The sequence below is a fragment of the Parasteatoda tepidariorum genome, chromosome 2, assembly GCF_043381705.1.
Source record: "Parasteatoda tepidariorum isolate YZ-2023 chromosome 2, CAS_Ptep_4.0, whole genome shotgun sequence".
NCBI classification, from domain to species: Eukaryota; Metazoa; Arthropoda; class Arachnida; order Araneae; family Theridiidae; genus Parasteatoda; species Parasteatoda tepidariorum.
In genome coordinates, this window is record NC_092205.1 from 84,113,799 (window position 1) to 84,135,908 (window position 22,110).

The 22,110-nt window shown below is 29.3% G+C and overlaps 1 protein-coding gene across 4 annotated transcripts in view; it reads right to left on the reverse strand.

Annotated features, from left to right (window-relative positions):
- Positions 1-15,430: 15,430 nt before the first annotated feature.
- LOC107440195 (N-acetylgalactosamine kinase) overlaps positions 15,431-22,110 on the reverse strand; it is a 35,664-nt gene continuing 28,984 nt past the window's right edge. For all 4 annotated transcript variants that reach the window (XM_071177838.1, XM_016053048.3, XM_043053669.2 and 1 more), the window contains 2 exons: positions 20,381-20,598; positions 15,431-17,064 (listed from right to left, as the gene is read on the reverse strand). In XM_071177838.1, the coding sequence (XP_071033939.1) occupies positions 16,902-17,064; positions 20,381-20,598 (381 nt within the window). In that variant the 3' untranslated portion in view covers positions 15,431-16,901. The remainder of the gene's footprint in view (positions 17,065-20,380; positions 20,599-22,110) is intronic.

A 22,110-nucleotide genomic window follows, 5' to 3' on the forward strand; every position in this document is an offset into this window, starting at 1 on the left:
TAAACCAAAACATTTGGGTAGGCTGTTCAACGACGGTTATAAAATAAAATAAAATAATGCCATTATTGACTTTTCAACTAAAATTATAGGATTGAATGAAAATATGGGTTTTAATAGCTTCAGCACCGAATTTATAATGTCAAGATAGAAAAAATTACTATATAAAGTAATTAAGGTGACTAAACAATGTTTTATATTTTTTAAATATGATCGAATTCATTGCTCAATTCAATATACAAAATACCATACGTATCATTTAAACTAAGGAACCAGGCGAGAGATTTTTGGCCCCTATATTTAAAATGGTAACAACATTTTAACATTTCATTTTTAGTTTAATAAGTTTGATTATAAAGAATATTAACTACCATAATATATAAATAATTCAAACATGTATTAAAAAAAAATTTAATTTTGGCAAATGAAGTTCATATAAAGTCCTGGCAAACTTTTAACATACAATATTGGAGAAAGAGATTATAATTTCTGAGCCCAGCAATGGTTCGTTGGATTTTGAGTGAATATGCTTTGATAAAAAAAAATTCTATGTTTAAAATTACTCTACCACTCTTATGTCTTTTTAGACTATAAAGTATGGAGAGAGGCTTTATTAGCTGATAGATCTGGTACTAAACTAGTACAATCATCAATGATTTAATTTAACATGTGATTTAATGCAATTGGAAAATAGAAAAGACATTTAAAACATATAGGTTACCTACATATTCATTTATTACGCCGCTCTTAAAATACATCTACAACCAATTTCAACTTTTTCAAACAAAAACTAGTCTCATTCTGTTGCAAAAAAAAAAAAATTCACACACAACTTTTTTGATGTTGGCGCAGCATGTTTCATTATTTCATAACTTTTCTTGCTCTTGTCAGCCTGATAAATTTCAATCTTAAAAGTCCTGACACATATGGTTTGAGAAAAAAAAATTTTTGATCAATTTTAAAGTTTTGTACCCTTAAAGGGATGTAATTTAATGGTTGCGATATAAAATGTATAAACTTTTAAAATCCGAAATATAACGTATACGAATAATTTGAAATTATGCAATTTTATGTAAAGCACGATTAAAATTACATAACTTAAGCAAATATATAGAAGAAGAAAAAGTTTAATTGGTAGATCATAAACAACTTTAGCATAAATTTGCAAAATACCGAAATTAACTCTCCGAGTTAAAAAAAAAACAAAAGTTTTACTAAATGGACTTAAATAACGAACATTAAACCATTTTCCTTTCAGAAGTTATTGAATAGTTTCAGGGAATATTAAATATCTCACAAAACGAACTAGAGAAAATTATTAAGTATTTCAGTTTTATAGCTCTCTTTTACAACAGAATCAATATTAACATTTAATTCGTTTCTCGAAAACTTTTAACAGAAATATAATTATCATTTTTTCGTGAAAACATATATTTTAAATTAAAAAAGAAAACTTGTGAAAGCTAATAACTATAAAAAGTATTAAATAAATTGAATGTCTAGACAAAAAGTAACAATAATTGTCTGGTGAAAAAAATCTTTTTTCAATTTAGTAATATCATCTGCTCAAATAAATGATCAATGAAATTGAAATTTATAAAAAAATTTCGGATATTTAAGAACGGAGTGAGGTTTTTCTGCTTGGTAGCATGCTGAAGTTTTTTAAAGATCGTTTTCTATTCTATATAAAAAGGGAAAAATGCCCTGGAATCTTGTTTAATTCATATGAGTGCAGATTCCGTAGTTAACGAAACCACCAAATATTTTTCTTCATTCACTTCTGGTGAGTCTTGAGAATGAGAGCCTATTTTTCAGCGCTCAAAACATTTCAACTTTTTCCGTCATTTAAAATTAAATTTTACGTATAAAATGGGGATAAGTATCAACAAGTAAGGCAAAAGGAAGTCTTAAGTTTTGTCTAACAAACATTCATCCATTAAGTAGACGAAAAAATATCTTGGATTTTGTAGCTATAAGTAGCATCAGCGATGATGATACCACAGTAAAAACCATCAGTAAAACCAAGCGAATATTGATGTCGATGTAAAATGAATAGTTTTCCAACATTCGATTTAATGTGCATTTTATATCATGATGCGATAAACGGGTATTTGATATTTGAAAGTAAACGCTCAAAAGACAACCTTGAACTTGTTATATACAACTTCTACTATCAGTTTTGCAATATAAGTTAAAAACACTTTATTTTTAAACTTCGCTATGTTAAGTCTATAAGACCCTTGCCACCCAGGCTCCAACAATTGATTATTTGTTTACAATCAATGCCCGTGCCCCATTTTTGTATGCGCTTTAACAACGGGATAGGCATCAATCAATCTATTTCTGTTGACGAGATACTGCAGTTATGTAATGTAGTTAGTCTTAACTAAACAATTATTATCTTCTCAATGTCTTATCCTTGCTTAGACTATTTTACTTCTATACTATTAATCTTCTAAATATAAATAAACTCATTAGCAAGGAAATAAAAGTTATCAAATCACTTTACTCGAAATTTTTTTTGAATCATACGGCAGTGTTATAGAACACAAGAAACATTTGATTTCAGATGATAGTCCTCAATATTAATTAAAGATTTCAGTAAATTTTATATTTAAACAACACGTGAATAATACCATTGTTGATGGCCATAATAAGTAAAATGCTTAAGAATAAAAACAGTTTATACTTAATTTGCAAGTGAATTCATTTCATTTTGTCCTGAGTCTTATTTATTACTTTGCTTTTTTCCGTTTGCGCTTTATATATTTTTTGGTAAATTTCTAAATTTTACCTCATTTCGAATTTGCTTATCTCTATGCACAACCTCACGTTAAATCATATTTATAGTTTATTTTAAATAAATAGATTAAAAACTTCATTCGCTTAAAAAATATACAAAGTGGAAATAACAGTCATGTTTCAAGCGTTAAAAAACAAGCACCCATTTTCATGTGAAAAAGAAGAAACAAACGTGATTTGAAATATAAAACGTATAGTTGCCGACGAAAAATGGAAAAATAAAGAAAAATGGAACAAAACTAGAAAAAGCACAAAAAGAGAAAAAAGATGGGGAAAAAACCACAGTGATCGAGAGAGGCAAATCAGAGTTAAATGCATTTCCACGAGCAATGGCATTAACAAGGAAATCAACATTCATATGAATAAAACAAGTTTCAAGGGTATCAAGATGATTTGATGTGTCTGGGGTGGAAATAATTTAGTATTTTCGAAAATAAGATTATGACCAAGATTCCGACAATGTACAACAATTGATCATTTTTCGTTTTATACCATCACTTTATAATTTATTTTATTTCTAATTCAATAGAGATTATTCAAATTAGTTTATTAGCAAAGTATTTATTTACTAAAAATTGACATTTTTAGATAAAGTTAATTGATTAATCGAAATTTCAAAGTAATACAATAAATTAGAAAACCAAAGTTTCCTTTCTTTTTAAATTTTTCAACAATCATAATAAGACAATTAAAATCCTCGAATATTTTAAATAACTCATTTTAAAAGTAAAGCAATAATGTATTTTTGTATACTCCTTCCCTTTTAAAAAAACCATTTTTACAGCAAATACTCTACCATTATTCGAACTTGTAAATCTAATCTAATTTCATTCCGAGACAAGAACTTTAAAACATTCATTCATAAGAACTTAATTCTCCAATTTGAATATCTGATTTTAAACGGAACTCCTTATTCAAAGACTGAAATCTAATTTCAGTTCCGTTCAGCGCGTTCCCTAATCAATACAACTTTCCGCTGTTAATTTATTTTCAACTTAATGCTTTCTAACTAAGAGTTAATTTAGTTTTTAGGGAAAGCGAAGTCTTGAAAATCAGTTACACAATCTCACAACTTATAACATTTAATTATATTTCTACTGATTTCAAATTCGTTTTACTGAAAGTTTAGTGATTTTTCAAGATAATATGGAAAGATTTAATTTATAAGCCCTCACTTCAAATGTATTACGTAAATTGCGAATGAGTTTTCGTACATGCCTCTGGCTACATAAAATTATTAAAACCTGCGTCAGAAAATAATAAGATGGTCCAATTGGGAATCCATAACCCCATAAATCATAACAGTAGTTTAATGGGCAATTATTAAAGGAGTGTACATAAACTAATCATTTTTGTGATCAATTTAGAATATTTTTTTAAAAGAAGATTAATTTTATGAAAAATCAATGAAAAATTCTCATTTTTTAACACAAAAGGAGCTTTCAAATCGAGTTAAATGTTTTAGGACACGTATTACAATTAAAAAAAAAAAACGCTTTTATAGCATTTTGGTACTAAGAACATTAATTTTTCATAACATATCATTAAGTTTTTCTGAAAATTTTTAAAGTGATCAAAAAACTTAAAAATACGTAATCAGCGGAAAGGAATAATTTATTTGATCGGAGGTATAAAAATTTTTAACTCCCTATAAATTCAAAAATTCTATTAAGTTAAAGTTCTCAAAGCAATTCGAATAAAATTTTCTATAAGATCGATTTAATTTGCTTAAAAAAAAACTTATCGAAAATAGCAAAAGGACCAAAACTTATGAAGGCTGTTTTCTGTCATAATATGAAATGATGCCTTTTTGCGACTAATATGCTATTTTTATACCTGCTGGGAGTTTGCAATTGTTACTCATAACTGTTAGGTCAAGTTCAGTTTATCTAAAGCCAGAGCTGTCGACGCTTATCTTGAAAATGGCGAAAACGTCAAAATGGAGAAAAGCCACAGTTTTATGAAAATAAAAAGCGTTTGTGATCTAATATTTTAAAACTTTCTCCAATGCTACATTACTTGGGCTCATAAAAATTTGCGAAAACTGGGAATAAGGCAGTGATTTTGGTAACTTTTATCTAGGAGAAAAAATGTCGCTAAATCGGAAATTTTTAAAAAAGTTTAATAACCTTTAAAATATTTAAGTTATTTTTATCTGCTCTACAGCCCAGATAATTCTTCACGTCAAGATTATATATAAATAGTTCAAAATCATCACATTGCTTCAATTGTAAATCACTTAAACTATGGATTTTTTTTTTTTTGGCGACAGAGCTTTGTTAAGTAAAGCCAATAAACAGTTTCAAAAATTCTAAGTCAGAATAAAACATACTGTAAGATACTCTGGTCATAGAAATTATGCCCCACTCACTATAGTTAAAGCCTAGACCACGCCACCTGGATCAATAAAATGTAAAACCTTCATTCAATCACTCGATCATCATCACTAGTTTACCACCTCTCATGAAGTTAGAAACTTAAATTTGGAACGTGTTCTTTATGAATTAAATTAAAACTCATTTCAATATTTTGTAATTTTTGGGGTAATTAGCCTAATTGACAGTTATGCTAGACCTTCTTAGCAATATAAAAGGCTCAAATTTTACCACCTCTCATGAAGTTAGAAACTTAAATTTGGAACGTGTTCTTTACGAAATAAATTAAAATAAAACTCATTTCACTATTTTGTAATTATTGGGGTAATTAGCCTAATTGACAGTTATGCTAGATTTTCTTTAGCAATATAAAAGTCTCAAATTTCGACCACGGGCTCGTTATCAGACGTAAAGAGAGACCAAAAAAGTTTTATTTGAGATCTTATAATTATTATTGGAATAATTAGCCCAATAAAAAAGCAACTTTCTCACTTACTCATCAATAATTCTTTCTATTCCCTGGAGAAAATTAAAATTTGGATAACGTGTTCTCTATGCAATAGATAAATAAAAGAGTTTCATCTCGATATTTTGTAATAATTAGAGTAATTAACTTAACTGACATTCATGCTTTAAGTTCTCTTTGTCTCAATACACTTAATTTAGAGTCAAGAGCCGTCCTAAGTGAAGTCACCTATGATATCAAACTTCGCCAAATTTTCTAATAAAAAATATCAGCCGCTTTTGGCGACCAGCTTGGTTACCTTTTAAAATTATCTTACATAACGCTTAAACATTAATGGTAACCAAGCCTAATCCACGGACTACTGTATTTGAAATTCTTCAACTCCTCCACCAATCCTGACAACCCAATTTGTTTTAAACTACATACTCGGACATCAAATGGGCCCTCAGTTATTGAGAAAAATAATGCATACAATTATTAATCATATTTCAAAAGATTTAGTTAAATGTCGCTAGCGGGCCCAATCTATTCTCGCTTGTTTGATTATGTGATTTTAGCTAGGTAATTCGGACCGTATTACGCCTTCTGATGCATCCGATTTCATAGATTCGTAAACGAGAATGCTTTCTACTTAAATAAAATGACCCGTTCAATTTTTTTTAAAAATCTGGTTCAACAATTTCGGTTCAAGATAATTTCGAATTTTATCTTCTCTCAAAGCCTTTTTCATTGTAATTGTGATGTATGTACCTCGTTTGGAGCGACTTATTTAAATTGTGAAGTTGTCTAAAAGAGACTTATAGTTTGATATTCACAAAACAAAATCTCTCCGTGCGTGAATTTACTTACTTTGAAACAGAGAATGTTCTTTATTTACGTCGAACTGGAGCAGCACAATGGGCTATTGGCGACAGTGTGGAATTCATCTCCGAACTTGTTCGGAAGACATGCCATAACAATTTTGATCTTCTGCAGAAGAGATTGCTTCCCCGCTTTGGTAGCCCGACAACCTGCGCGTGAAGTCGAGTACTTTACGATAGAACAGTTTTTGAGTCGTGATGGCTCAGGGGATAGAGGGTTCGCCTTTCTATGAGGTGAACCAGTTCGAAGCTCAGTGATGACTGGTCTATACGCATTACAACTAGGCGAATCTGAAACTAAATGGCTTTATTTTTTTGTTCATAATTTTTTTTCGCTTATTTTTAGTTGATTTAAAAGACATTTTTAGATTTTGCAAAAGTTGTACTCGGTGCTCTTACAGTATTTACAAACTTGAATGGGACGTAGGACACATTATAAGAATTGCTTAGAAACCCATCTTAAAAAAATTTTACCATACGCCAAAAGGAGCGCCTCTGTGACATGACTTGGCTATTCGTACTCATTTGCAGTAGTAGTTTCTTTATTACTATTGTCATACGTTATTCATAATTTTACGCTGTTTAGTTATTGTTATTTTTGTCATAAATTGTATTAAACTAGGTTCGAACCACGGTGGTTTAGGAGATACAGTACTCGCCTTCCAATGAGGAAACCCGGGTTCGAATCCCAGTGATAGCTGTTCGAAACGAATTCCGCACTAGATTTGCACCAACCACAGTGCTGCCGTGAAATATCCTCAGTGGTAAGCTCATCATGGGTTAGACCCTCTTTCCGTGGGGCTAACCATAGGAGGTTCTCGTGGTCTTCCTCTCCATGTAACGCAAATGCGGGTTAGTTCCATAAAGAAGTCCTCCATGAAGGCAAATTTCTCCCAATACTTGATACGGGAGTTCCCTTGTCTTCTGGATTGGGTTCAAAATTACAAGGTACGGGGTTGAACATTAGTATTCGTAAACCCAAAAATTGGGTTGGCTGATCAACGACAGTTATAAAAAAATAAAAAGTTTAACGAGGAACAGTTTAGCGAGGACTGATACCACGCACCCTCAATCCCTATACGCAGGGAGATCATGAACCCACTTACTGAGCGCAGTCAGTAATGTTTGACTTCGGTGCTCTGAGAACAATGTCTTTACGATCTGTCCACTGCGGTTAAGGATTGTAAATAAATATAAAACTAACTTCAAGTAAAGACAGCCGAAAAGCTTGCAAACTTCTAGCTTGGAGTAAATTGTCAAAAATTCGCATGTATAAATTTTTTCGCCTTTACTATTATGGTATAAGTAAAACTTGATTTTTGTTTTACATCCTTGGCGATCGCTTTCTTTCACTTCGAATCCTCTCTTACAAGTTAATTACACTTACGGTAAAATAACGGCGGAAAAAAAATCTGAATTGTTTTGAGATTTAAAGATGAATTTCAAGTGTGCCTGAACTTTTATTACATTACATATTGCAATTTTTTTTTCTATTTCTTATAGAAGAACAAATATAGAGGTTAAAAAATAAATTCAATTCAAAATTTATTTTTCAATTTAAATTAAAACCGAAATTCAAATTTTGACACAGCCATTTTCTAAATTCAATATGAAAAAGAAGAAAAAAAATGAGGAAAGTAAGACCTCTCTTATCTAAAGTATACTTCAAAACCTATAAAAAAAAATAATTTTTATGAATTCACACTATCATCCTATTCCTTAAAATCCCTCGTTGACAAAGTTTGATAGCGCACTTTATTATACTCCAAAATCTGAAGTTTTTTGAAAAAGGAAAAAAAAAGCTTTTCCGTAAAAAGGGTAGGAAGAGTAAAGAAACCTTTTAGTTCCATATTTCTTTCATTTTGGATCTCAATAAAAAGAAGAAAAAAACTGATCATTTCTCTGGGGCCACGTTTTGAATGGTCTGTGAAATTTCAAGGGAAAAAAGCAGGAAAAGAAAACTTCTAGCAAGCATAACCAAAGAAACAGCCCTTGGCGGAAGAAAAAGGTCAATGAAAAATGATACTGTTGGTATACTTTCATTTATCAGCCATGTATTTTGAACTTTAAAGTGTATACTATTAATTTTTTAACTAGAGCAGTGGTGGCTCAGGGGATAAAGCGTTCGTATTCCAATAAGGTCAACCGGGTTCGAATCCGAGCGATGATGGACGAATTCCGCACCCTGCTCGCATCGACCACAGTGCTGATCTAACAGATCCTCAGTGGTTGACAGACCACGTGAGTTTTCCATGGTTTTCTACTCCATGTAACGAAAATAGTTCCATGAGAAAGTTCAGATTTTTCCCAATACTTGATCCAGGAGTTTCCTTGTCTTCTGCATTGGATTCAAAATTACAAGGCTATGGAGTATACAAAAAATGGGGTCGGCTGTTCAACGACGTGTATAAAATAAAATAAGTACAAGCGTGAAATATGACAAAGGTAGCGGGCATTTTCGGACTGTGAAACAATTTTAGAACCGCTGAGCTTGGTTGCGTATTTTGTTGGCCTGGATCCAAATATGTAAATAAAACAATATGTTTCCCCTGCCTTCTAAATAAAACAATATGTTTCAACTATATTATTTACCAAAGGAAATTTCCTTTTTTTTTTTTTGCTTGTTTTATTAAGTTCTAAAAGTAAATAACCAAATTATAACAATGATATTAACAATTTTAAGGAGTAAATTTAAATTGCTAAAATAATTCAGCTGTATCAAAATATTTTTTAAAGAGTTTTTATTACAAAACTTATGTATTGAAAAAAAAACGTAAAGTGTGTGGTTTGCATAGTAAAAAACATGGCTGTTTTTCAAAAAAGAAAAATGTTTGAAAATTGCTGCAATTAAAAAGAAAATGTCTGCTACCTTTACCATATTCTTTCACGTTGCAAATATTTTTTTGGAACAAATCTTTAGTAAATATTTTATTCAATCTGTTTTACTTCGTCTTTAAATTAATACTAATTGCAGCAGCAAATAAATAACTACTAATTTATTCCAATAAATTACTTTTTGTAGCGGCCTTCCAAAAGCCGTGGGACCTTTTTGCGGACCCTTCGTTTTCTAAAAAAGATTCATCGTCCTCTTTTATTATCAAATATGTTATTATATTAAAACAATATGTAGCATGTAATGTGCTAAATTAAAAAAAAAATTAAATATGTTTAGGTTGTCCATTCCTTTATGTGAACTATGTTTTAACTTTATCACAACTACAACAAGGTAAATACGTACAGCAGTTAGTGGTTTTCTGCATTTAGAACACTCAGGTGCTTGCTTCGTTTAGAAAAAGATTATGGAAAAGGTGGTCTTATAAGTGTGTGACCAGTACGTAAGAGGCATGGAAGTTCTTCAAGTGTTTGGTTGATGCTTGCACGACTGTACATAAGGTTTAATTGCATGTAGTTTATTAGTTTCATAAATCCAACAGTTTTGCCAGAGTGAGATGAGGGCATTATGGATCGATTTTTTTACGTTAGAAAATGGTCAGTAGATTATTAGATAAATTGATTGTATATTTTAATATTTGACAACAGTTTCGTTTTACGTTATGTTAGTATGAACCGGAACCCAGAGAAAAACTGCTTCATATTCTGCTTCCCTTGCAACAAAATGTCATGTGTCTACGATGACTTTCTGAATCGGAATGCATGAACCATTTTGCGCGTTTTTGAATTAACATGTGCTGAAGTATTAAGAGCATGGCGTGATATCCAGCAGTTTTTATAAATGGTGCAATCAGGATAACTTGTTTTGTCGCGCAGAGAGGGGTGATATAGTATATTAAAACTCGTAAATGGTGAAGTTCGAAGCGTCTCTAGCGGAAAAACGTACGCCTGTATTGTAAATTGTCCCAGAAACCTTGTTTCATTTAAACTAGGAATTCGGGAGCTATTCAGATAAATTTCTGGATCAGAATGAAGTCCCTTGTCTACAAAAATGCATACAAGATATTTTAGTCGATTAAAAGATAAAACCATTTAATTTTGACCATTGTAATTGTCTTTCATTTTTGCACATGTGAGAAGCTTTACAAGAGCGAAGATCCTCTAAAAAGAGTCTGCAATCTACTGTAGGTGGAAGTGTACATAAAATTTCATTAATTTTTATGAGAAATAGTGTTGTACTGATAATACTGCCTTGAAGTAGAGTTAAAATTAGAATGCAACAGTCAGGTGTCAATGGCACCTAAATAATTTTTCGTAATTGCAAAAAAATAAATAAATGAAAGGTTTAGCTAGGCGTAATTTTAAAATTATATTTTTACTCACAATATTTTCCCTTTTTTATAACTTTCAGTAAAAAACATTTTTGGGCGATATATAACTAAAAAGGACACTATTTTTAAATCATATAAATACGAAAATCGATGATTGATATTAAAATCGAGATATTAGCAGATTAGAGCACAGTTCCAAAAATTCAAAATGGCGAAAATCCGCCAAACCAAATTGGTAAGAGAATCATATAAGCGTTAACAACTCGTTAAAGGGTTTTAGCAAAAGTTTCAAAATTTCGCCAGATTATAAGTTTTTGATTTGACGAAGTTCGCGAACCAAAAACCACCCTGATTTCAAAGAAATCACGTGGAAAAGCACTAGAATACCAGAAAAAGATAAGCGCAAGCAGTTATTGAAGCATAATAAACAAGATACAATATTTAAGATGTATAGCATGGTTTTAACTAAAAATAGTAGTAGTTTATTTACGTCACACTGAAGCTGCACAATGGGCTATCGACGACGGTCTGGGAAAATTCCCTGAGGATGATCCGAAGACCTGCCATCACAATTTCGATCTTCTGCACAGGGGATGACACCCCCGCTTCGGTAGCCCCCAGACCAGAAGGCAAAACTTCTAGGGAAATATACGTCTAGATTTTTTTTTTATGGGGAAATTCTAATAAATAATCATAATAATAATTTCAGAAAACTAGCAAACAGTAGCGAGACCAGTGTTAACCAGAATGTACACTTTGAGGAATAAATGTCTAGATTTTTCCTGAGTGAATTCTAATAAATATTCATACTTTCAGTAAATGAAAATGACAGATAGCAAACAGTTGATGACATAATCCAGTGTCCACGATCGTTAAAAATTTTAAAAAAAAGTTACTTGGAAAATAGTGATTGGTACTAGAGGTAGTTGTCAAGTAGTATTCAATAAAATAAAATAAAAAGATTTTTATGAAGAAAAAAAAACATTTAAAATTGCTTACGATATTTACCATCACCGTTCACAGAAGTCAACTTTTCGTAATACTTTATGAAAATATGTCATATCTAAGACATATACTTTCATTTAAAAAGATTGGTCAGAATGAAAGCACTCACAAGCAAACTCTGCAAATTTATAGGAAGCTTCAAAGAAAAATAAGATCACTAGGGCACCTCGGGATCGTGAAACCCGTGTTTACCAGAAGGCAAAACCCCTTGAGGAACAAATGTTTAGATTTCTTCACATCAGAGAATTTTAATAAATATTTATAATTTTTTTTAAAAATGGAAGGGGGCAATCAGTTGATGGCATAATCAAGTATTACGATATATATATATATTTTTAAATAGTTGGATGGAAATAGTGATTGGTACTGAGACAATCTGTCAAATATTGAGTATTGATTTTGCTAGACATCATAATACCTCCTAGTTGATTCTATGTGACAAGGGAAGAAAATAATTCACCAAGGAATTTGTGGTTAGGGAAATTTGAAGAGCAGCAACTCCCTGATGTTATTAGTTGGCAAATCAGTCAAGTTATATTATACTTAAATTCATATGAACTATGATTTTATTAATAAGAACTGGGAACGAAACCAAATCTTTCAAGAAAAAAATAAGCACCTTTTATGAATTTTTTAAGCACTAAAAATATTTTTAAGTACTATATACATTAACAAAATGCAAAATAATTTTCAATGACTTTAAGTGATCATGACAAAATAACTAGTTTCTGACAAAGAACTCTTTTCGTGATTATATTAGCCACCATGAAAAGATCGAGAGATTTTTCAGTTTGATTTCAGAAGGTGTAAAATTAAGCCTGGAATTGAGAATATCTGGCATAATGCAGCAGAGTTGCACATAGGAGTGCAAGAATCTCACCGAACCCAGCTCACACGCGGACCCACAAGCATTTCATGAAACATGCAAAATGATTGGTGCTTTCATACGCTACCGACCGACTGTAAGTCGAAATGAATTGTTTGAATGAATTGTAAAAACGCTGAATAGAACAAAGTGAAAACCACGTTATTGCATAATATGTGCCAAAAATTGACAAGGTAATAAAAAAATCACATTTTAGAAAAGGGAAAATAAGCACCTTTTAAAAACACTCAATAAAAAAAGCACCTTAAAGGCTTTTTTAAAAAACAAAAATAAGTACCTTTAAGCATTTTTTAAAAAAGCTGCGCACCACGAAAAAATATGCAAAGTAATGTATGATTAAATCAGTGCTGTGGTAGTGGCACTCTCAAAATCTTTTTCCACTGGAAGGAAAAGTGATACCTATTGAACTAAAGTCAGCAAATTATTAATACTTAAGGTTTTTCAAAAAACCTTAAATTCAGAAGTTTTTTATAAATTAAAAAAATATGCTCAGAAGCCTACCTAAAGAAAAACCCTTTGAGACAATGAAAATAGGGTTCATAGAAAAAAAGAAGAAAATTGCTGATATATAGGGTTGTAACACAAAAGTAAAAAACCCTAAACATTTTATGAGCAAAAAAACGATATTAAGATATTAATTTACATATCATAAATGTTTCATATTTCACTTAAATTTTGAACTAACATTTATAATTAAATTACCTGCTGATGAAGAATATCACACCTGTAAGTGACTATTTCTAGAAAAAAAAACTTCTTATAAGAATCGCGATATTGGATTTTAAAATCGCTTGAATATGAATCACGATATTGAAAACGCCAAAATAGAAATTACGATATTGAATTTTTAGATCGCGTGAATATGAATAGCAATGCATAGTCTTTAAATTAGTGAAAATACGAAAATCGATGTTTGATATTACAACCGTGGGAATACGAATGGCAAAATTAGACTCTAATCTAGAGTGAATACGAAGCATGAAATTGCATTTTAAAAAAGCGTGAATACAAATCGCAATATTGGACTTTTAAATCTCGTTCATAGAAATCGTGATCTACGATTTTGAAATAGCGATAATACGAATCGCAACAGGTAACTTTTAAATCAGGATAAAGTGAAATTCGATGTTTTATTAAAATCGTGACAAAAGCAGATTCGGGGCAGTTCCAAACATTCAAATGGGCGAATATCTTCCAAACCAAAAGAATGAAATTTGTGAAAGAATCACGCGTATGTACAAATCTCGTTAATGAGTTTTAGCAAAAGTTTCAACATTTCATCGGATTAAATGTTCTTGATTCGAGGAATTCCCCGACCCAATGGTCTTGAAATACGAAGAATTCTGCAAAATTCGCCAAAAGATCACATGCCCTGCTTCTAGTTTTCAGACCTGGACGAACGATACGAAAAACCCGGAATACAATCATTGCTGATGGGGACTTTTCTTAATAAATAAAAAATTTTTAACATACATAAAGTTTTTTGTCTATCACATTGCTAGTTCTCTTCTGTTTCCTAGCAATGGTTTTTTCTCTCATAGTTTTAGGAATTAAATATCTGTTATATAATTTAAAGCAAATGTAAGAAATTGTTCGGAAAGCAACTGAAAAATTTTAGCCAAATTCTGTAAAAGAAAAGCTTGCATTAAAAATAAGGCACGTTATTGTGATAACTCATTTAATCTCATTGTGTTACCACATACTTTGTTTTATTTTATTAAAACAGTTTTTTATTCACATAATTTTCAGATTTAGGTACATATACAGCCTAACTTTGATTTTCTCTAATTATTCTAATGTAAAAATAAATTTATTCTTCAATAATAAAATTGATTAGTATAACTGACTAGATAAGATTTCTGAAGACCTGAAAAACTTAATGATGATTCTGAACATATTTCTGAATATAGCTCGTTCACCAGGAGTTGGCACTTGGCTCCGCCTACATCACGTGGTATGCGACGATTCTATTTCGCTATTTTTGGGAGAAGGTTGTGAGCAATCCTGAACAATGTTGCTATTTGGCGATCGTTTGGCAAAAATATTTATTTCGCAAACTTTATGTGCATTTTTAACAATAAATATTTCATAAATTTGATGGTAGTTTGCCCCTTTTTTATGATATTTCTTTCTTTTGAGTGAATAGTTCGTCCTTTATGAGACATTTGCTGGGAGAGCAGCAGTTTTTAAATTTAAACTATATTTAATTAGCTAGAGTAACAAAAGGTATAATAGCAGATGATAAAGCGAAGTATGTGACTGAAAAAGAATTCACTGTTTGTGTTTGGCGCAAATTAAGGGTTGTCTCAATTTCAAGCACGGAGATGTTTCTCTTCTGACTCCCGCGCTGAAATGAACTCTGCGTCCGATGAGGTGGAGCCAAGTGTCAACTCCTGGTGAACGAACTATAGTCATTCGCACTCAAAGATTCTGAGGGAAGACTATTTTGATACTTTTAAAAGCTACAATTTAAATGAAAAATTTACAGCTTTTTCGTAAGAAAATCCAATTATATCAAACATATTGTATAAATGCATAGTTAATTTTTCCTAAACTGAATGCAAGATGAGTTCATTAACATTAATTTAGTAAATTGAATAGAGGAAAAATGTATCAACTTTCTTAATCAAGCTGATTGCACTGATGTATTTTCACAATTGTTTTAAGTTACAAATAATATTTTGAGCTTACTTTTTCTCTATAAGAAATCTGATTGAATCATGATAATGTATACAAATATTTAAAACTCTAAAAATAGAAACCATTTAAAAAAAAGAATTTTTAATGCAGAAATTAAAACTAAATAAGAGAAAAACTGACAATAAATAAACTATTTATTTTATAAAAATTCATATTATATAATCTCATATTAATCACTAGCACAAAATGAAATGGCATATCAATGTTTATAGTAAATTTAAAACGCAAAATATCATAAAAATTGTTTCATATTAAGTAACATGCAAAATGGAATGCAGAAATTATGAATCACCATTAAACAATGGAGAAAAAATCATGAATAGGAACTAATTAGGACACGATAAAATTAATTTTAATAAAGAAAGCAACTTCCTTGTGTTAACTTTATTAAAAGAGCATTTACTTTCCCCCGGTATCAGAGGTGAAAAATATGAATACAAAGAAGTAGCATTCAAGTAGAGCTTAAAATAATATAGTTAATAAAATAATAGATATTTTTAAAGTTATTGCTATTTAGAAAATACAAATTCATTAAATTTATGGAAACGCAGGGTGGCCATAAGCACTCAGGAAGAAATTCCAAGACTTTTTTCTAATTTTATCGAATTTCCCTGATTTTTGCAAACAGTGGCATAAATGTAAAATGGCGAAGTGGTATAAACAGTGGCATCGATATAATATAAACTACAAAACAGTTTTTCTTCTCTTAGAGTTTAAACTAGCTATTTAAAAATTCATAAACAAACAAATAAAAATTATTGCAAATATAACTTATTTGGGAAAAATATCAGGTACCTTACAATGTAAATTTATACATTAACCCTGGAATTTTAGTTAAATTCATTCATTTTTCTAAGTTGATAAAATTCTTAGACTTATATCAGTAGCTCTCATTACCCTGTTTTGAAGCCAACCTGAAAATAGTGCATTTTCATTGACTAAAAAATTTTAAAAACATATACATACATTTTAAAAGGATCTATAATTAATTTTTAAAAAAATTATGTAAAGAGAAGAAAATTTTCTCTTTAAGCTCTGGTTTGACTAGCATTTGTGATAGAAAACAAAGTTAACAAAAAAGTGTGCAATGAATATCTAAATGACATAGAATAACAAACATTATCAAGTTTAAATATCATATAACATTAAATTCAAAAAAATGTAACCAAAAACAAGTAAGTACTAGTCCCCATTATTACAATCAAAAGAAAAACAACTAAACAAAATCAAAAGAGCATATTAGAGAACCATAATGTTGTACATAGTCACAATTTTTAAATAAAATATAAAAAAAATTAACTCTATGGTATATAGCAAGTTAACATGCTACAATTTTAAAATCGTATCCATGCATTTTAAAAGATTTTTAAGATTACAAAAATATTTTTTTCCATATAGTCCGAAATTAAAATTTTCTTAGTAAGAGATAAAAAAAGACCAACATGACTGAAAGAAGGGAACACGGATATTAAAAATGTATAAATAACATAAAATGGCAAACATCATATAATCAAAAATATTTCAAAGACCGTAGTTATAACAAAAAATATATTTAAATTGAGGTAATTACTATCCACTAACAACTGACTAACTATTAGTAACATTTTCAATAACAACAGCTCCACCTGATGGTTTTGTTAAAAATATGTCGCTATCAGAAAGCCCATTGGCCATTCCATATTCCTTTAAATGCTGTAGTAATTCTTGAGCATGCTCCTTAGTTACAGCTGCAATCATTGCACCACCCCATCTAAAAAATTTGTATTTAAAAAAAGTTACTACTTGGAGACACATTTGTCATACAATAACCTCAGAACCTCATAACGAACTGCAGAATATATTTCTAACAGTGGTGAAACTATATGATAACTGGACTATTCTATATGATAAAGGCATCGGGTTATACAGGCTATACTCACTACAAATTTAACCCTTATGCATTGAATATAATATAATGTTTTAAAATATAATATAATAAATATAGTTTAATGTTTTGCCACTATAGAATAATTCACATTAATACTGTTTATAATATCAATAAAAGAGACAACAAATAAGAAATACTATTGATAAGTAATAGTTATTATGAAGAATTTAAATTGAAAGAAGAGAAATTTTTTTGTAAAATCATAACATGAAAAATTATTAAAGATGCGAACAGGTGAAAATAAGAAAACGAAGTTCAACTATTGGCATGAGTTAGTTCCAGACTTTTTTTTGTAATCCTTTCTGCTTCCTTCATTAACCCAGTCCTTGCAGTTTTACTCATTAAAAAAGCAATAAAAATATACAACTTCAGAAAATTTTGTTACAGTTATTTATTTTTGGTTTTGTCACTTCACTCATAAACATTTGATAATTAACTTTACAGATTTACTTGAACTTAATTTTTCTCTCACAAAAGACTCATAACATATGATAAATGAATACTGATTTTTATTATTATTGTTTTATGCATTGTATACCTTGGCACAGCAATGAGAAAAATTTTACTTTTTTGTGGTTTAAAACTTCATAAAATACATTTTTTGCTCAGGTTTTGTTATTTTTAGAAATAAGTACTACTCAACCATATATTTTTTCATTTTCATACTTTTAATAATGGAGGGCTATGCTAGGGATAGTAATCGGATTGGGTTATTTGGAAAGTAATTTCTTTTTTTCATAATCAAAGACTTAACTTCATTTTTTCAGTCAACTGCACACTTAAGCCACATAATCATTATATATTTTGACCACTGATATAGCAATAATTTCTATATCAGCAATTTTTTTCCTGATATAACAAAAATTGCTATATCAGTAAAAAATTGTTTGATTTTATGTAGAAGTTTTTTGTTAGAACCTTTACAAATATAGAAAGTGAAAAGCAGTATTTTCAGCATATTTTAGTTCTTTACTATCAAAAAAGTAAAGATGCAGATCAAGCAAATATATATATATATTNTATATATATATATGCAATGTGCACGGAGTTGTATTTAAGGTGAGCCAGAGACCAGTTGATGCTGATGGAGACACAATAAAGGCGTTAATTCATATAAATTGGCCAACTCGTGAGATCGCTGAGGGATAAAATTTGTTAAATTCGACCCTTTGAAACAGATAGGTTTAATCTCGAAGCTCCATATATGGGTTTGTTTCATTTTTGAAATACATCATGTCTGGGGACAAGAAACGGGTAGTCCACAATATTTGTTCCAGGCTTTACAAAATGTCTTACACGGAGAAACCTTTATTGCAAATACCTTAAATTCAAAATTGCTACAGCCTAAAAGATGGCAGAAAGTATTGAAGCAGAATGGTCAATATACAATTCAATAAGATAACTATTCACTAAAAGAAAATAGACTTTCACTTTCTTTAAAAAAATAATAATAATAATATTTTTTTTAACAACCCAATAGTTTAGGTTTTCAAGCAATTTATAGAGATTATTGCTTATATGTCAAAAAAAAAAATTATAAAAACTGTTTGAACATGATTTGTCTTAACAAAAAATATACTAAAATTTATGACCCTTTTGTAATTTACTAGTATTTATCTGAATTGCCCCACATATTCAGAAGCCCACATATTAATTTATTTAAGCAATTAATATTTTAGCTTTACATTTGTAATAAACATAGTTAAGTTCACACTTTCATATGATATTTAAGTGCGCTTCTGGGGCAGATGCATTTTAAAACCCTTTTTAAAATCTGTTATCAACTTTTCACAATGTCACTAAAATGAGTTAGGTTCAACTCTAAAACTCATTTTAGGGACATCAATTCTAAGATATCACTCTAAAAAGTTTTAAAATTAAGATAGGTGTTCTTGAATTTCTTTAACTAACTTATAGTTGCTTTTAAAAACATTAAGTTCTATACTTAGCTATCTGTCTTTGAAGAAAAAAAAGCACTTTTACAAAAACCTATAAATTCTAAAAATTTATTTCAAATAACAAATCCCAATACTTTACTTAATTTATGACTTCCATGAAAAATTTTGCAAAGTCTAAGAATATACAAACATTAGAGCCTAGCCTACAACCTAGATACACAATCGAAATACCTATATTTTTGCTTCCTATTAAGCTAATGCTTAGGAACGGAAAGATAGCCTTATTTAGTAAATTTAATGTTAAACAATTTTAAAAGATTAAGGTTCAACATTTGATTAAAAAATATACGTGATAAGCTGCATTAAAAGGCATAACATAAAAATACAGTTTGTCAAGAATTTTTGATATGTGATGTTATTCAGTAAATGTGTGTACATTCTGAATATGTTGGTTTTCTGACAGTAGAATACTAAATAAAAGACTTAATATTAAGACTAAAACATTACTAAAGGAGATTAATTAGTGTAAGTTGACAATACCCATAAAAAATAACAGCAAAAGAAAAATAAGATAAACAGCATTGAAAGCATATAAAAATTTGAAAAAAAAGAAAGGGATCATTTTACAATGTAACTAAAGCATAGCAAACTCCCAAACAAGAATATTTTTATTACAATACAAGAAAATAAATCTCTAAGAAAATAACTATATTTTTAAGACTGTTAAATAAAAAAATCTAGGTAATGAAGTCCAATAAAAAATATATATATAGCAAAAGAAAAAAAAAGAAAATTAGAAGCATTGAAAGCATATACCAAATTTGAAAAAAAAAATGAAGAGATAGATTATTATATTGATATATTATATTGCAAACATAGCACAGAGAGATATATTATATTGCAAACTCTTGAACGCAATGAACTCTTAAATAAGAACATTTGAATTACAATAATAGAAAATAAATATCTCAGAATATATATATTTAACTATATTTCAAAGAACTAGATTTGTAAATAAAAATCTAGCCAATGAGAATCAAAGTGAAGGAATTTAATTATTCTATGCTGACTACTAATTAAATACAACAACAAAATAGTCAAGAAAATATAAAATAAACACAAACAGCATTGAAAGCATTTACTAAATTTGGAAGAAACTTTTTTTATTTTGAGACGAAATTTTCATAGATAACTCCTAAATAAGAAAATATTTAAATTAAATTACAAGAAAAATAACAGACCCTGCACCAGTTAATCGTGCTCCAAGAGCTCCATATTTCACTGCATGGTCAACTAGAATGTCCAACTTTTCATGGGAGCAATCATAATTGTACCGTAGACTCTGATGACTAGAATTCATAGCACCTCCAATCGAAACTAGATCTTCTTTCTCACATGCTTCGATAAACTGCTCAACGTTGCCAGCCTCTGTATAAACATGCCTGGCACGAGGAAGAAGCTTTAAATAAAAGACACAATACACTGGTAAAGTTTTATGCAATATTGACGATTTAGACATGATGTAGATGCTACTATGTTTTTCTTTCACTTTAACTCACTTAAGTTAAAATTTAATTAACCTAGTAGTGCTTAATACCTTTTAAGATAGGGTTTTTTGTTTGCATCAAAATCTGAAAAGAAGTACTATAATATCCCTACCAATAATAAAATAAACAGTTTAAGTTATTTATTGAAAGTGCTTTTTTTTAAAGAAAAAAAAAGATAACCTATTAAGCACAATATCTTCAAGTCAAAGGTATTATTGTAGGCACACACACACACATATATATAGCATAATAAATACAAAAATGAAAAAAAAAAGAAAATTAAGAAGAAAAGAAAAAGTTTTATTTACTGTGCATAAGCTGCAAGTAAATAGAACTCATAAAATAAGTTCAAAATGCAGAGAAAACATGGAAAAAATTACAGAACAATGAAAAAAGGGAAAAAGAAAAATAATGATTGTATTGATATATTTTGCTTTGGCTATATTGATACAATATTAGAAAGCACTCCTTTTTGCAGATATAATCGTGTGAGCTGATGAAAAGATTATATCTTTTATTTTCCAGATTATTATTTTTTTCTTCTTTACAGATTTTAATCATTATTTTTCTTTTTCCCTTTTTTCATTGTTCTGTAATTTTTTCCATGTTTTCTCTACATTTTGAACTTATTTTATGAGNAGATAATTTAAAATAAAAAACATTTCTTTTTTACAGCACCAGACAGTACAGTATTAAACAACACTAATAGTAAAAACTGTTAAGAGAAGCATTAACAGTAACAATTAACTAACTGCATTATACAATAGTAGCAGCATTATTTTGCTACAGTTAAAAGTTTGCCATATTTTCTACAATAAAGTTTAAATTTAAAAATAAGAGAGGATTATTTGTAATAAGTATTTGTTTTTGAACAAGAAAATTTTGATCCTCATTTACATTGAGAATATACTAATTGTGACCTTGTTATAAAAAAAAGAGATCTAAATAAAAGGTAAATATGGTGAAAAATGTTATTTTTTGTCAGCAATTTATTCAAAACGCTTTTACATTTTTCGCTTTGTTTAAATTTTAATTCTTTTTCACTAATTTTCGTAGCATTGTAAAACTGGAAGAAAAAAATTAAATTAAATATGGATCCTCTGCCAACTAAGCAATTTACGAAACAAAAAGAGTGTTTTTGTATAATATAAATTGGCCAACAATTTAGTTTAAATATGTATAAAGTAAAAACATTTTACAATTATGCCACAATATTTAATAATTTGTATTCAATAAAGCTTTAGAGGGGTAATGGGGAAAATTACTAAAAAATCATATCTGACTAAATTAAAGCACCAGACTTAAAAACAAATACATTTTTAATATTCTAAGACTTTTAAACTAATTCTTTATTACTTGTTTCTTCTTAGAAACAAAATATACAACGTGTCCTATAATGACTGTATTTAATTTAGAAAATCTTA